Raw genomic sequence first — 18,473 nt, forward strand, 5'->3', positions numbered from 1 at the left:
CTAGTAATAATCTCAACCTCCTTTCCTCAGGGACTCCATCAGGTCCCCTGTTCACTGGTCTGAGTGTGGGGGACAAGCAGGAGTCTGAAGGGCAAGGCCAGAGCCTCAGGCACACTGTCCAGAAAGGGAAACATCTCTTGGCACAACTTTACTGGCCTTCCCCTCAACGATACAGTTTTCAATTGTCCTAAACCTGCTTCCTAGTAAGCCCCTACGATTTCCTGTGTCCTCTGAGAAAGTCTGTCTAGATACCCTTTGGCGATCCCCCCCCAGTCACCATGCCTTCTGTGCTGACCTCTCTGCCTTGAATCCAACTGCCCCGGCAGCCCCCGAAGCTGCTGCTTTCATCGGACAAGTATCTTCCTGAGAGAAGTTGTCCACTCATCCACTGAAAACACATTTTGTGTGGGATAAACCCGTCTGTATGAACTGAAAGCCTAGTAGCGATGCTTTCTGATTAACCCTCATAACAAAAAGCTATCTTTTCGACTCTTGGCTCCTCTTTCACGAGGACTGATTCTTCTTGCTACTACATACAAACAGCTCAGCATCTGGTAGCATGAGGTGTGTTGGGATTACAAGAGGTCTGAATGCAGTTCGCACCATGGTTTCTGCTGGGCTGAGAGTGAAAGGAAGGCTGCACTGGGGAGATTATGGCCTTCTGGGGCGACTTTGAGGATAACCACCTGAATCCACAAGGAAACTACCTAGTCACACTCCTCTACTACCACAAACGAATAAAGCTAATTGGCAGCCACAGTGATAAGTCCACAGAGATCCTCTGACATCTTTCATCAAGAGTCCACTGTTATTGATTACTTGATAAATAAGCCATTTCTATGCTTATTGCCAGTCTTGAGAGGGAGAATGCAGTCCTGCTTGAGTGAGATTACGTCTCCTGTAAACTTACATTGATCTTCAGCACTGCTGATTCTGAGCATGAATTACATCAGGGTAGGAATGTAGCTTAAGAATTTCAAAATCCACTCAAAGGGAGATTTGGGTCAGTGTCAACAGATTTTTAAAATGTACACGCAGAGCCCTTTGCTGCATGGCTTCAACAGAGGACGGGGCGTTAATCTCTGCTGATTCTACAGATAAGTCCTTTACTCAACTTCCCACAAAGCCCCACACTCACTGCCACAGGGCTGACTCTGACTTAACTTCTGTAGTTTTTTCATTCTCCCTGACAAGGTTTAAATATTGCAGGAGATTCCTTCCATTATTCTACATAATGAACATACATCTCAAAGTTATTATGAGGTGGGAAACATCTGCCCTTTAAACACTGGATTCTTCCCAATGGTATGTTTACAAGGAGAGTATGAAAGGAGACAGGGAAGTAACTACGGATAAAGAATGGGATGAAGAACGGCAAATTTTTAAATGCTTAGAAACGTGAGCATATTCCTCTATCACTACATGGCCTAGAATTCTTCTCAACTGCTCTCTGGTTATCTACTATCTACTATCGATAGGGTGAATTTCAATATCTGCCCCCGCATTGGTACTACTGGAATACAGAAATGGGTTCAGATTATTATCTTCCCAGTGGCTCAGAGCCCTTTGTACACAATGGACTGAAAACACATTTCCTAAGACTAAAAGGAGCCCTGGTGGCATAGTGGGCTATGAGTCCAGCTGCTAACACAAGGTCAACAGTTTGAAACTACCAGTCTCCACAACAGAAAAATGAAGTTTTCCACTCTGGTAAAAAGTTACAGTCTTGGAAAGCCATAGGGCAGTTCTATCCTGTCCTTCAGGGTGGCTATGAGTTCGAATCAACTCGATGGCAGTGAGTTAGTGTTTGCTTTTTGGAGACTAACTGAAGAGATTTAAGTGTTCTCAACAACCGTTAGCACAACTCCCAAGGGGTGAGTTTCAGAGAAGGGTAGAAAGTTTCTGACCATGGTCATTCAGACAAGGAGAAACCCAACACCAACTGGAGAGGTAGAATCACAGAATTAGAAATACTCCTCCTAAAACATAAAATTTACTTAATGGTGCTATTAAAATATATACCAGATGTCCCACTAAAATCTGTGGTGCAAGCTCAAGACAAATTTTACTATTGCTAAGCAGCACAGATGTGTTTTAATAATTAGTTTCTTTAGCTGATTAGCTCTGCAAGGTCAAAATTAGGTCAATTTACACCCAAAAGTAGTAAGAACTGATTTAATGTCTAGAATGCGTTTGGAATTAGCAGGTTTCTACTGTCAGATTTTTCAAAGCCGTGAGAAAGGAGTTAAAGAATGCAATTACACAGAAATGGCTCGTCCAAATGTCCTTTTCTTAAGCTATTGGAAAAATTTAAAGCTTACTTAAAACGTAAAATGAAAACAAAGAGGACTCTGACTCAGGAACCAGTAAAGTTTGCATCGTAGACATTCTAAAGGGTCTTTTTAATAGTGTTTGCATTGGCCTTAAAAACTGGAAGACCTTTTTCATTCAATCCAAAGCAAAAATGACCAATACCTCTTAAAACATTTTTCCTACCATTTATCAAGCATGTGATTTTTTTTAAAGGAGTCAAATTGCGGCTTGACAACATGCTATTTATTTTTGGTTCACTGATTAACTTTAAAAACAATTGTGGTAAAAATATAAATAGGGAAACCTTTGCCATCTCTATCACTTGTAAGTGCAGAGTTGATGACCTTAGTTAGGTGCACTGTGTTGCACAGCATCGCCACTTGTTTCTAAGAGCATCTCAATCACCCCTACGCAGTACAGGCACACCTCAGAGTCCAGACCACTGCAGTAAAGGAAACAGCTTAGTACAGCAAGCCCCACACAGGATTTGGTTTCTCAGTGGACATAAAAGCCTCCTGTAGCCTGTGAAGTGTGCAATAACACTATGATACAGTCTGAGATATTCTGAGCTTACCAAACTGTACCATAGAGACAAAGCGAGTGAGGGCATGCTGCTGGAAAAATGGCACCAATACACTTGCTGGATGTCGGCTTCCTGGGGATCAGTCATTAACGATGGTTGCTATGCACCTGCCATCCTAAATATGTGGGTAAGTCAAAAAGCTCTGCTATTAGGGTGCTGGTTCATACATGCCCAGGTTTATCCAAAACACATTTATACATGTCTTGTCCTATGTCTCTTTAGAATGCCTTCAAAAAAGGTCCCATCAAAGCAGCGACTTTGGAAGGGATCTGTGAGGGTGCTTAAATTCAAGGCACGGAGGTCAACTCAGAAGGTTAGGGCAACTGTTTTTTGGGACTTCGGGACTTTCAAGGAATGATCTGAGAAGCGCTGGTGGTACACTGAGTTACAAGATGTGCAGTTTGAAACCACCAAGATGAGGCTTTCTACTTCCATCAAAATTTACTGTCTTGGAAAGCCATGGGGCAATTCCACTCTGTCCTGCAAGGTGCCTATGAGTTGGAAACATTTCCACCTGTAAGTAAATAAGGGGTAATAATCTTGACAGATTTTGAAGGACAGAAGATGATTATGAACACTTACCGGGAATAAATTCAAGAAAACGGAAAACTGCAGTGTTGAGAACAACACCAGGCACATTGTGCCAAGGCTTTTTTGCCCTCATGACAATGTCTGGCTCATGCTTCAAGGGTAGCAAGGACTGTCCTGCGAGATTTGTTGAGAAACCTGGGCCAAGCCACACTACAGTGCTGATCTTGCCCCTTCCGACTCTTTAAAAGAAGCACAATTTGAGACCTTTAAGGATGCCAACTGCTGTTTTGCCAAGGTGTACATCAAAGAACATAGATTTCTTCAGAAGAATATGTATGTGCTACGTTAAAAAAAAAGCTTCACATTTTGATACTTTCTGCCTCGCCCTTGTATATCATAAGTGAGACCATACACTAGCTGTCTCTGTCTCACTCATGTCACTCAGTGTGTCTCCTACAGTCATCCATGTGGTATGATTTCTTTCACTGCACGCACTGCCACATTTGCTGACCCATTCATCTGTTGCTATGCATTTGGGGTGTGCTCCCTGTTTCACTACTGTGGTAAGTGCTGCAAAGGACACTGATAAACAAGTAAAGTATCTGTTCGCATCCCTGGTTTCAAGGTGTTTGAGTAGATGCTTGGGAGTGACACTGTAGTAACACAGTAAGACACCACATGAAGAAAGCCACAGAAAAAGCCCACCTGATCACCTCAATCACCAAAGAAAAGGCAACTGATGAAAGTAAAAATCAATAAACCCAGGAGCAGAAGGGAAATTTTCAACAAGGGGGTGAGGTCCATTCAATGGAGAAATAATAATCTCTAAGGATGATGGGACAACTAGTTTTCCACATTCAAAATAATGAAATTGGGTCCATATCTTACATCATATAGGAAAATCAACTCGAAATGCATCAAACACCTAAATGTAGGAGCAAACCATTAAATTCTTGGGAGACAACACAAGAGTAATGTTTGAGGCTTAGTTTTGATCATGTAGTTTTAGATATGGCACTGAAAGCAGAAAGAGACAGAAACAGAAAGTAGTTAAGACAGATCAACCAAACCTCATCAAAATTTGAAACTATTTCATCAAAGAACTTAGTTAACAAAGAGAAATCCTACAAAATAGGAGGAAATAACCTGACACCCATATATCTGACAAGATTTAATATCCAGAATATATAAAGAACTCCTACAACTTAACAGGAACAAGGCAAACAATTCAATCAAAGACATGAACAGACATTTCAATAAAAAAGCTATACAAATAACATGCACATGAAAAGAAGCACAACATTATTAGTCATTAAGGAAATGCAAATCAAAACCACAAGAGACCACTTGACTACAGCTAGGATAGCTACTAACAGAGAAAAACAAAGTCAAACAACAAATACTCTCTTTAAGGATGTCTGAATATTGGAATCCTTGTCTATTGCCATGAAGACTGTAAAATGGTGCAGCCCTGGTTGGGAAAGTTTGGCAGGTTTTCAAAAGTTACAGAGTATTACCAAATGATCTACCACTTTCATTGATGAACTGTTGTTAACTTACTTTTTCTGGTTTTTTTTAACAATCCTACCTATGCAGGCTCAGATTTATTTTCCAGACTGATTCTTTTTAAAGCAAAAATTTCAGGTGCTTCTTTTCTGGTTATACCCGGTTGCAAAATATCCTCATTCTGATGCAGCAAAAATAATAAATTAACTCATCATATTTTCTCACTGAAACCATCAAAAAGCCTTGGACGCAAAGAATTCTAAAATGACTTGAAAAGGAAAATGAGCCATTCCTAGTTGAACAGATACAAACTTGTGGCTTTCATCCCTGAGAGTATTTGCCCAGGTCTGGCCATGGGGGTAGTGTTCAAAGTGTCACACATGTTGCAGGCCCAAGAACTTTGCTGGGACCCCAGGGAGAAATCAGCTAACTAAAACAGTGGCGTTTGAGCTAGAACAGTACACTGCAATTTCGGGGAGATGCAAAGACAGAGCTATTTCTCTGTGCATACTAGTTCTCACTGATGCTACTTTATGAAGAGTTTTTCTTGAGAGAGAGAGAGAAAGAGAATGGTGAAGCTGGTGGCTGAGTTGTGAAGAGAGAGAGGGAGAGAGAGGTGTGTGAAGCTGGTGGCTGAGTTGTGAAGGAGCCAAGAGCTGCTTTCTTGCAGGGCTTGGATCCCAAAGTGAAAACCGCCTGCACCCTCAGAGTTCACTGCCACATTAATCTGACTTTACTACTCAACTTACCGCGATTCCACAAACACGTTCAGGAAGATGAGGTTGTTTGCTTTAGACATCTCATGAAAATCCATTTATAAGAACAAGAGACTTCTCAACCAACCCCAATAAAAGAAAAGCAAATACCCGGTTCTTCTCTGGGACTCTTCAGTCTCAAGACTTCCTTTAAAACCACACCCTCTGTGTTTACCTATTTTGAGCCATGAGGCCAGACCATGCTAAATCCTAATTCGAAAAAAGGAGTTGATTGATACCAAGGGCTCAAATAGAAAGAAAATGTTTTGAAAATGATGATGGCTCGTATGAGCCCCTAATAAAACGATTTAAAAAAAAGAAGAAATCATATGAGGGGGAGGTAGGGGAGGAATGAGGAGCTGATAACAAGGGCTTAAATAGAAACTAAATGTTTATAAAATAGGATGGCAACATATGTACAAATATGCTTGATACAACTGATGTACAGGTTGTTATGTACGAGCTGTAAGAGCCCCCAATAAAATGATTGTTTAAAAAAAAAAAAAAAGAAAAGAAAATGATGATGGCAACATATGTACAAATGTGCTTGATACAATGGATGGATGGATGGATGGTTTGTGATGAGAACTGAACGAGGCCCCAATAAAATGATTATAAAAAATCCCAATTCCAATTAGAACCCTTCCCTCAGAAAGACCCACAGAGCTCTTTGTTTGCCATCCTGAGAGCCCATACTAAGACTGCCAGGGAGCGCTCTCCCTTACTACAGTGAACTATACACTTAGCTTGGGTTTGGGGTCTGTGCAGCGAGGTGGGCAAGAGGAAGAGGCGTAATCAATATTCAATGTGACATAATCTCTGCTAGCGTGGTGGTGGTGACTACGTGTTGGGCGGGTAACCACAGGGTCAGCTGTTTGAAACCACCAGGTGCTCTGCAGGAGAAAAGGTGAAGCTTTCCACTCCTGTAAAGACTGACAGCCTGAAACCCAGGGAAGCAGCTGTACCTTATCCCCTCGAGTCCCTCTGAGTGAGAATCCACTCGATTGCAGTGAGGCATTTAAAAGTGACCCTTTAGTGAGCACCAACGGACTCCATGGCAACAACAATTGGGAGGGCGGGCCAGGACTGCAGGCCTTCCCAGAGTTGGAGCCAGCTCTCCACCACAACCAACAACAAAGAGACCCCGAGCCCGACCCAGATCGGACTGATTAGATCAAAGAGAAACCCCTGACAGGAAAGGTGGGAGCCCTTCAGGGTACAATACTATCTATGCTGTATGTGTATACAGTGAACCCTCGCCACTTCGCGCTTCGAGTTCCACGGCTTCTCTATCGCGGTTTTTGCGTAACAGCGCATGCTCTGTCATTACTGCCACTGATTGGCTCATACTGTACACGCTTCTGTCTGCATCGCTACTTATCGGAGCTACGTATCAGATGCATTTTTGCTTTTGTACAGTGTACTGTAATTGTTTGCGATTTTAAAGAAATTTTATCTAAGCCCTATGATGGCTCCTAAACGAGCTGCTTCTTCTAAGCCTTCTGACAATAAAAATAAACGCCAGAGGAAGATGCTCACCATCTAGGAAAAGGTAAAACTTTTGGATATGATCAAAGATGGCAAGAAAATCGTGGAGGTTGCACGCCATTTCGACTTGAATGAGTCTTCCGTTCGCTCCATCCGTTGTACTTCATAATATAATAAATAATAAATGATAATTGTAACGTCCAAAATGTTTTACTGCATTTTCCCTTTTTCGTTTAATAAATTGGGTAATACTATAATGGTGACTAAAGGGTGTTTTTTCATGTCCTCTATGCTCTAACTACGAAAATATTTGATTTACAAATAAGGAATCATACTTTGCGGAATTTCATTTATCACGGTAGGGTCTAGAACCGATTAACCGCAATAAACGAGGGTTCACTGTACAAATCTTTTACATATTATTGAAGATAAAACACAAAAAATTATGATGCATGAGAACAGGGCAATTTGCCTGTACAAACCCATTGCCTTAGAGGTGATTTCAACTCCTAGGACCTCACGGGACAGAGTGGACCTGCGTCCCAGGGTTTCTCAGACACTGTCTTTGCGGAAGCAGACTGCCACGTCTTTGTCCCGCAGTGGGTTCAGACAGTTGAGCGAGAAAGCTGTGGCAGTTTGTGTCTGTGAAGCCTGCAGTCTAAGGCAATGGATTATGGATCAACTTTTCCTGTTTCATGCACTCCTCCGGTGAAAGATGTGGGAGTCTGCTCTGGGAAAGGTTTACCAAAGTGTGCCCATTTTTAGGACTGAAAACATGTGTTTGTGCCTACACACAGTTTTACTCTGAAACATAGGAAGTCACAATGAGTTATAAAAGAACTGGTTGGACCCAGTACATATTATTTCAATGCATGATAACAAATAAGTAGAATAAAGGAAAAATGCTATCCTGGTTGAGTTTAAAATCTGAAATGCTTATTTGAAGGGAAGATGATGTTTCAAATAAAAATTTAGCGAACATATTCATGTCTTAATATGTCATTTGATAAAACCAACTTGATTACTTTCATTTTTTAGGCAAATAACTTACTTGTTATACAAACTCCATTATAAAAAAGGCATTTAATGTCTATCTAGGGTTATGAAAGAGAATTCTACCCTATACCTGCAAAGAACTTACAGACAGATGCTAATGTGAATACTGCGGGGGCACACAGTAAGAGAACATTACGCAATTACACAAGTGACATTAAAAATAAATTAATACTCACAAGACAGAACATATTGATACTAAATCTTATAGCCTTAAACCATTTGCCTTTCAATACATATAAACTTTCCATAAAAATAATGGCCTTTTAGAATCCGTTTGCTGCTAGGTTAGACAGGCTGATGTGATAGATGGACCGTCGGCTGCTAAATAACCCTTCATATTCCTCCCATCATAAAAAAGGCAATTTTATTTAAACTGTCTTTAATGTCATATATTACAGTAAAAAAATGCTTAGGACATGGCTATATATGTTACTGGTATTAACTGGGAATTTTTCAATCATCCATTACATTTAATCAAGATTCAAGACATTTACCTATAAATATATTATGGTAAACTTCTAAAATATAAACTAAAGTTTATAAATGCAAAGCAGTAAATAAATAATGGCACCACATGCCTTTCCTTGTATTCTGTTTGTGTTTGAGTTAGAGGAGGGAGACTGCAAAGAGAGTGATTTTTTCCCTCATTAAAGGTCCTCTCAACCTTGAGGAAGTCACTGAAAAAACGCGATCAGTCTACAGCATGTGTGGTTAAAATTAAATGCAAATGGGGCATTTTTAACTTTTTACTTTGCAAAATCCAGTTTACTCCAATTTTTAAAATTATGTCACACATTCAGCATCTCATTAGTAACTACACGATTACACACATATCGTTGAATCACTCAGAGAACTTCCCCATCTCACTTTTTAAGCTCTGTATTCAAGGTTCAGGGTCTAAGAAGAGAAACCATTCAATGCTGCGTTTGTACCTCTCACTCAGTCTCCGATACTACCCCTCTTTCCTCACAAGGTTACTTTCTCTTCCTCATCCCGGGTTTTGAGCCCATCTCTTCGGTCAATTCTCTAGACAAGTTGAAAGGGGAAAGTTTCAATCAGGCACTTGTCCCCTTTCACAGGTTTGTAATGGATTCTTCCTAAGCAAGGAGGGTGGCATGTGGATTTAGAGCAACCTGAGAGTTCAGACTTAAGGAACCACAAGAAAGTGGTAGGGTAAGAGTAGAAGTCGTTGACTTCACCCTAAAGAGCAAAAGGTCACTGACAGAGATGGGTAGCTAGCTAGGGGCCACACAAAATAAGCCTCAATAAAAGCATTAGGCAAAACACAACACCTCATTCATGTCAGACTTAAAGTAAGCTTGCTGGGAAGGAAAAGTTTCCAAGAAACAGAAATGCCTACTCAAACTCTGAAATGTGAGGGGGCGGGGGTCGAAGGAGAAGATCCTGAGATATATGTTTTCCCCTTCCTGCTGCTAAAGACAGGATATATCACTTATTTCACCATAGAAACTTCAGTCTTTTCTTGAAGCAGGAGAACATTTTAATTACATACAAGGGAGCTTCAAATAATTCATGGGAAAATGCAATTACCTTTTAATTCCATTTTTCCACTAACCTTTTAAAGCTCCCTCATATGTCTTCTTTCCTCCTCCCACCCAACAACTGCCAGATGACTAGCTCAAGGAAGGGCCTCCACTCTGCTCAAATGGAACACGTCGCATTTTCAGAGCTGTTTCAAACGCAACATGGAGCCTGGTTTCTTCAGCACCCCGAATGTTTACTATATTTCTTTAGTCGTCTGTGCACCTCTAACAAGGGATTTTTGGTCGGTGGAGAGTAAAGAGGTTTTATTTCAAAAGTAAACATTACAATAATTTGTTTTACTTGTAAAATGAGAATGATATGAATAACCACCATACATGGCTTCTACGAAGATGCAATAAAGTAATGTTTGTAAAGTGACTAGGAGCCTTGCCTGACATGCAACTGTTCAATGACTGAGAGATGTTCTAACACAGGAAGACAATTTATCCTGACAGAATCATCAGAGAAGCGTGAACAGTCAGTGCTAAAGTACTATAGTTTCTATTTTTAGGACTTGACATGCCTCCAATAAACATGGTTTGAAAGAACAGCTCCCTCATGAAGTGTTACGTAACTCTGCCATTCAGGAGCCACCAGAGAATGGCCCAAAAGTCCATTCCTACCTCCTGCAGTCTGCCTCCAAAGTTTAGGTCTGCCTCCTTCCTCAAAAGACTTACATTGAACTCATCCAGGCAAGTGGTGAATAAAATCTAAATCTAAAAGGTACTTTACGGATATAAGATAATTTAAATTTATTTCTGATCATTCTTCTTATGGAACGCTTGGATCAATGCAGTAAGCACTTATGGTTAACACAGCTTATTGAAGCACCTATAATTAACATAAATAAAGCTAACATTATTCAATGCCAAAATGCTGCTTAGGATCTGTGGATTGAACAGTTTATCAGCATTACTTTCTCTTCTTATTTTGCCCTTTACGCTTAAACATCATAAAAGCAGGATCATCGATAGATTCCTTTAACATGAAATTTCCTACCTGCACCCCAAATAAGAGGAAGTAAAAGGCGATTCCACCCTTGTTGTATAGACCCTTTCTGTACCACTGCAGTGGAAATGACTTTCCAAGGCTTTTGGCTACAGCTTCATGTGGCCTTGGGTCCAGCCATCAGATGTGCGGCATGAAGACCTGGAAGGGAGCCTGAGTGACGTGGGCTGGGGGCAGGCCAGTGGAACAGGGTGGTGGTGAGAGGCTTTGGTTCCTCTGGGGCGTGTGGAGGGGGAAGAGCTCCACTGACTGAGTGGGCCCAGAGGCAGCAGGGTTTAGAGCGCCTACTGCAGTGCAGGCAGCTTTTTAATCCTAACAGGCAGATCTGTGGCAGGCCAGTTCTAAGGTCTGGTTTCTGAAAGCTGAAAATCGTGTTTCTTTAGGGCTTATTCTTTTAAGAAATATCCCTTTCTGCTTAGACAACTTGGATTTTTTTAATCTGAAACTAGGAGCCTGATGAAACAACAACAAAAAAAGGATCATGACCATGAAAGTCATTAACCCTCTATTTCCTATGAGTAGCCACTGCTATCAAGTCCATTCCGACTCACGGTGACCCTGTAAGACAGCTGACCTGCCCCAGTGGATTTCTGAGACGGTTAATTCTTTATAGGAGCAGAAAGCATCTTTCTCCTTCGGAGAAGTTGGTGGTTTTGAACTGCTGACCTTGCAGTTAGCAACTCCACGTATAACCATGACGCCACCAGGGCTCCTTCTGCCTATACAAAGTTCAACAATATGCACAACTGAAATGGACAAGCACAATTTTTGAGATTTTTCACTGGAGTTTTTCGTCCATTCTATCTGATCTATGTGAAGATTGTGTGATATCCCAGGTAAAAATTCAAGTTATGAAACAATATTTAATATGATGATATAACAGTTTTTAAGCACTGATAAATTTTCATTAATCAAGACATTCTTTTTTCAACTCTCAAACATTATGAATATTGAAATATATAGGAAATTTAGGAAGACAGCCTGTAAATTAAATTGATCCAATAGTTTTACCTACAAAAGAACCAGAAATAGAAAATCTGGGGGAAATAGGGAGAACGAAATTTTACTGTCTATTAATTAAAAAGATGAATATAATGGGTACCAAAAGTACAAATCTGAAATCTATAGGACTAAGCTTTAAAACATTATAAAATCAATTTCCCCTAAAAGAAGAACTCCTCAGAACATGAAAGCAAATTGTTAAAAGAAGCCATCAAGTCTGCATGGTAATCCGAACAACATACTTGAGAGGCAGGTTGAAGAGTCAACATGACTTCAATCTGTTTTACGCATTTTTCTGACAAGACAATATTCATAAAATTTTGAGCTTCTAAATAAATGATCTGTAATTCTAACTAGAATTTAGAATATATTGATATCACTAACACCTGTTTAAGTTCATATGGGCTTAGTAAATGCCCATATTATACTAATATTCTAAATCTCTTAATAAATATAAAAGTTGTTATTTTAACATTAATACACATTTAAAACACCTATCTTTAATAGCCTATTATTTCAGGCTATATTGTTTAAGGGCTTTCACATATACAATCTTATAACAATTCTTCAGGATAAACATAATTTTTCAACTTAAAACTGATAGCCCCATGTACAGAGTATGTAGGTAACAAAAGAGGTAACAAAAGAGCAAACTGGTACATGACAGAAGCTAATCTGACTTCAAGTCTGGCTAATTTTTTACAAAGCCCATACTTGTTCTAGATACCATACGGATTAAGCTAGATCAAAACCAAAGTCTTAGTTCTTTTTTAAAAACATTATAAAATACGTTAGACTGAACTTTACTTGCACCTAAATTATGTTTAAGAGTTACTGGGTTGGGGATAGTTATGTAGAGAAGTAGGACAGGAACATTCATCGTTGAAATGCTCTCAATTAATTAACTAATTATATTATAGGTCATAATGGGAGAATGTATAAAAAACATTATGTACACAGGATTTGATAATACTTTCTCTATTGAACTAGACCACCTTTTGAGGTCTACCAACCTATTGCTAAAACATGTCTATTCAATGGCTAAGTAAAGGCAAGATGGACTGTCAAAGGCAATAGTCTTTTTCATTTATCACAAGTCTAGTAATTAGTATATTAGCCAGCCAATCAACTACACTGCTAAGTGAAACTGTGGAAGCAGAATTAAATACCTTACCGTGCATATAGATGTCCTTGTGATTTTCAGCGTAAAATCTGAAGAAAACTCCAAATCTGAGATGGATGTTGCATGGCAATCTATACGCTGCCCATTCAAGAAGAGGGGAAGTGATTCAGGGGGAGAAAAAAGATGAACATCACTTTCTTTTTAAAGAAACATCACTGATATATTTATCACTGAGGGATATATATTAGTTGATATCTCCTTTAAACAAATTAGCTTGATGTAAGCCACAACATAGAAGAGGAGTTTCAAAAGTTTATGGGAAAATGGAATTAAAAGATAATGGAATTTTCCCATAAAACTTTTGAAACTCCCTTTATATCAAATTATGACTTTGGTATATTAAAGTTTCTCTTACAAAAAAAAATACATAATGAATAAGATAAAAACATGTTTTTCTGTGTTCTGCCTAAAATAATTTTGTACTCCCTCAGCTTATTCATTTGCTTGTTAGAAAATATGCTGCATGTTGTGATAACAGCAAAGATTCTTATAGCAAACGTCAACTTGAAAACATATGCTCATGAAGAGTATTTCTTTTGGAAAGTCATTTGCTATTGCATTTGAAAGCACCCAATTTGAGGTGCTGCTATGATAGCAGCACAAAAGAGACTACCACAGGACACAGACTTCATTTTTCAGTCCTAATTCTCTCTCTGTTATTCAGTCCCAGCAGTTCTCTGGCATCAAACAGCGAGACCACTAGAGAGAGAAATTAGTCCCAGGCCCTGGCTTTCTTCTCAGCCTTAAACCCAAGTTGGTTACAACGCACACTGCAGCTCTGAGCCAGAGTGAAAGCAGATCCCTGAACACCATCAGTGTACCAGTGATGAGCAGTCCGAGAATTATCAAGCGGGCTGTAGCTTCCTTTTTCTTCTTACAAGCTGAAAGCAATTCTGTCAGCTGGCTTTTGTTAAGAAACTTTACATGTGTATTACTAAATGCTAATTATAGATACTGTAGTCATTTAAGGAAATCAGTGGACATATGCAGAATATCTTCTCTGTGCTGAAAATAATTACTGATGCTACAGAAGTAATACTGTACCTAAAAAGAGGAGACACTACTCAGAATCAAATTCTGAACAAACTGTAGATTTGCTGGTCTACTTGGAACAGAAAGTTTAATAAAAGCAACATGATTTCTCGTTGCAAAATGTATAGCAGGACTGACTCACAAGAAACCTATCCAGAGTGATATGGTAAAGAGTAAGACACGAAAGCACAGAAGGGATTAACTGAGACATCTGAACATAGTAGGGCTTTCTTTCTATGGGAAAACCTACCACAAGTACTTAATTCAGAAAGGCTGGAAGCAATCTGAATGAGAAAAGTTAAATTGTGTGGAATAGATGACATGAATGAATAATGTGGCTGTCAATGAGAGGAAAATAAAGCCAGGAGGTGCTGATAAAGCAGAAATAACAAAACAGCTACACACAAGAAAATGACACAACCTGTTGGGAGTTCCATTTAAAGGGTTATAAGCATGAGAGTAAGGAATTTCAAATATAGAGAGCTACGACGGCAGGGGGTGATTTAGACAAATGGCAAATAATAGGACCTCCATATGTGTAAGTCTGATTAAAATTGGGAGAGTAATTACTGTTTGGAAGAACCATTCATAAAATCAATGTACTAATTTTAAATAGTAATTTCATAAATGCAAATTAATAAAAAATGGTAACACTCCTCTAGAAAATGAAAGTGTGAAAAAGCACCTACCTTAATACAACAAGGGTCAGAAGTCAGGGTCTTTGGATCTAAAACTTCCACTATCGCTTCTGGAATAACTGCTTTCTTCATGCAAGACATGGTGAAGCCATAGACATCGTCCCAAAAGGCAATTCTCTCAGCATGTTTGCTCACATCACTCACTGCCACCAGGCTGATGGTGCAGATGTCCGGGTAAACTGAAAAACACCGTGTCCGACAATTCAAGATTACCTCCCTTATGACAGAATGGGATTCTTGTAAGGGGAAGTACAAATACTACACCGATTAAATAGGATTATTAACAGCGGGAGAGAAAAATCTCCCCAAAGTAATGAGTGAAGAAAAAAAAAGTGACTAAGAAATTGTACTAAAATTGCACAAGTATTTTTTTTCTTTACTAAAGAACAAAATTAACTTTGTCCTTCAAATATCAACTTATAAGGAGTCTCTGAATTAAAGTATAAACCACATCATCCCTTATCAAATTTCATGGCAGTGAGTGGGTAATTGAAAGTGAGCACAAATGTAAGGAGAATTCTATCTAGTTAGGGCAGCATGAACACAAATAAATGCCATGGATAGTGAACCAGCTTTCCGACTTAAAACAGTAGAGGAAGTCCCCCTCCTTCTCCCAAACTTTGTTTCTATCCACAGCCTTTGAAACATTATTCAACAACAGCAATAAGGATGAAGGTCCACTGACTTATCCCTAAATAAAGGTCACGATAAGACTGGCGGTCATCAAAGCAATTGCTTCTTCCAAACCTGACATGTGAGGCACCCAGAAAAAGTACCCGTCACTGATAAGAAGTCTGCACATTTTCCCTAAGGATCGTGAGGAGGGTGTGTTGATGGCGTATCTTATGCAACTGAGCTACTTCTCTCACCTTTCTCCATAAACAGGCTAAGCCTCTTGACTTGCGCTGACTGATACAACTTCTTGAAGGGCCAGTATGTTATTCAGGATGCTGGTCTGTACAAGTGTAAGCTATGGGAAAGCGTGCTTCGTCTCTTGAACAAAGACCAGAAGCAGGGGGGGAAAAGGATTCTCCGGCAACTTTAGATATGGGGCTCATTTCTTGATAACTTATCTGAGTGAATTAAAGTTGAGTCATAGCAGCTTTGCTGCACGATGCCCTATAATTTCATCCATAAAGAGCAATATGATAAAGGTACAGATTCAGAGGTCAATCAATGGACACTATGGGCTTCGCAGACCAGACGGTGGATGGTAAAAGGACCCCCCTCTGCTGCTGTGGTGCAGTCATCACTGAGAACACGGAAGCAAGTGAGCGTGGCTGTGTCCCAATAACTTTACCTACGAAAATAGGTGGTAGGCCAAATAAACAGAACGCTGATATAGAACACGGAAAAACAGATAAAATCCTTATGAGGGTCACTGCATTGCCCTACTGCAGGTGGTGTTATCTGTGCTGTGATGGCAATGGTGGCTGGGTTGGTTCCAAATTATAGCAAGCCCAGAGAACTTGGGTTTTCTTGGCTACAATCATTAGGAAAGACAAAGATCGCTCAGATGACGAGGTAATTCCCACGGCAGTCTACAGAAACGAATATCCTCTGCTGGTGGACAGCACACAGAGACTCAAGGTAGTTGACAGCTCACAAAATGATTCTAGTTTTGAGTATTATGAAAAATCTTGTTGGGACTTTCAAATGCCATTAGTCTGTATGTCAGATGCGGGCAAACTTCGGGGTTTATACCCAACTGGTTGGATTTTACTTACTTTTGAAAATAAACTTTAAATACAACCTGGCATGCTCGCTTGTTGACTAATGGTCTCTGCTGCTCTGTGCTACCATGGCAAAGATGAGTAGTGGGGGCAGAGCTCACATGGCCACAAAGTTAAAAATATTACCTAGACTTTTACAGAGTAGTCTGCCAATCAACGTTCTCCATCAAGCAATCTGAAATACTACTAATACCAGTATTAAAGATGACTTTCTCACAAGCAAAAACTGCAACTTACTGAAGGTAATTTAAAAAAGCACACTTAAAAAGATATTGGTATTAAGAAACTACAGCATATTGTGACATTTTCTAGTGCTGAGGCTTATAAGGTAACTCAAAAACAATTGGTCCAAAACCACAAAATCCTTTATTAAGCAACAAAATCAAAACGGGAAGCTATTGTTTCTCTATATAACTCTGAAGATGATGGCTCCACCTCTCTAACCCTTTCTCAAAGAACTTTTAATTAATAAATCATTTTATTGGGGGCTCTTACATCTTTTATAACAACCCATACATCAACTGTATCGAACACATTTACACATAGGTTGCCATCATCATTTTCAAAATATTTTCTTTCTGCTTGAGTCCTTGGTATGGCCTCCTCTTTTTTCCCTCCCTCTCCCATCCTTCCTACTCTCATGAACCCCTGATAAATTATAAATTACTGTTTTCATGGCTTACACTGTCCACGGTGTCACTCTACCATGTTGCTGCGGTTCCTCTCCCTGGATGTGTGTGTGTGGTGGTAGTGGGGGGTTTACCCAAATAATTTTAGGCTCATTGATTGACACCCTTGTTAAGATGGCAGTTTGGGCATCCTCCAGGGATCCAAATGTCTGTGGACAAGATGATGTCTGAAGGTGAAAGATGAGAGCTGTAGGGTGGACAGGTAAGATTTCCCAGAATTGGAATTCTGGTAGGACAGCTTTTGCTAAGCTCAAAGAATGAAGAGATGCCCTGTTATGATGTGCAAAGTTCCTCACCTAACTTTCCTGGCCTTTAGTGCACCAATGCAGTGTTCAATTTTCTTAAAACTTCTTCAAAGCTGCCATCATTTTCCCGTGTCCTTGTAGGAAATCTATGAAGAGCAGTCCTAGGTGCCATTAATCGCCATCAAGTTGGCTCTGACACATAGTGATCCTATGTACCACAGTGCTTATCCTCCTCACAGGTGTTGTGCTTGGACTGGTGGTTGTGTCACGGTGTCAGGCCATCTCACCAAGGGTCTTCTTTTTCACTGACCATCTACTTCACCAAGCATGCTGTTCTTTTCCCAGGACTGGTCTCTTCTGATGATGTGTACTAAGTACAGGACAAAAAATCCCTTCTAAAGAGCATTCTGCCTATACTTCTGCCCAGATTGATTTACTCTTAATATTCTTTGCTAATGTCACAATTCAAATGCACCAATTCTTTTTGCTTAATCGTTTTATTAGGGTCTCATATAACTCTTATTACAACCCTTACATACATCAATTGTGTAAAGCACATCTGTACATTCATTGCCCTCATCATTTAAAAAATATTTCCTCTCCACTGGAGCCCCTGGCATTAGGTCCTCATTTTTCCCTTCCCTCTCCACTAACCCTCTCCCTGATGAGCCCTTGATAATTTATAAATTATTATTTTGTCATATCTTGCCCTGTCCGACATCTCCCGTCACCGACTTTTCTGTAGTCCATCCCCCAGGGAGGAGGTCACATGTAGATCCTTGTAATCAGTTTCCGCTTTACAACCCACTCTCCCGCTACCCACCCAGTATCGCCACTCTCACCACTGGTCCCGAAGGGATCGTCCGCCCTGGATTCCTGTTGCTTCCGGTTCCTATCTGTACCAATGTACATCTTCTGGTCTATGTAGACTTGCAAGGTAGAATTCAGATCATGATAGTGGGGGCCGGGAGGAAGTATTTAGAAACTAGAGGAAAGTTGTATTTTTCATCGTTGTTACATCGCACCCTGACTGGCTCGTCTCCTCCCCGACATCCCTCTACAAGGGGATCTCCAGTGGCCTAGAAATGGGCTTTGGGTCTCCACTC

The 18,473-nt window shown here is 40.0% G+C and overlaps 1 protein-coding gene across 1 annotated transcript in view; it reads right to left on the reverse strand.

Annotated features, from left to right (window-relative positions):
• PRMT3 (protein arginine methyltransferase 3) overlaps nt 1-18,473 on the reverse strand; it is a 112,943-nt gene that overhangs the window by 29,454 nt on the left and 65,016 nt on the right. The window contains exons 11-12 of the mRNA XM_004711599.2: nt 14,692-14,879; nt 12,962-13,048 (exon numbers count right to left, since the gene is read on the reverse strand). Coding sequence (XP_004711656.1) covers nt 12,962-13,048; nt 14,692-14,879 — 275 coding nt within the window. The remainder of the gene's footprint in view (nt 1-12,961; nt 13,049-14,691; nt 14,880-18,473) is intronic.

This window comes from Echinops telfairi, unplaced genomic scaffold (genome assembly GCF_000313985.2).
Source record: "Echinops telfairi isolate 266 unplaced genomic scaffold, ASM31398v2 ScPeMD7_60;HRSCAF=208, whole genome shotgun sequence".
In the NCBI taxonomy this organism is placed as follows: Eukaryota; Metazoa; Chordata; class Mammalia; order Afrosoricida; family Tenrecidae; genus Echinops; species Echinops telfairi.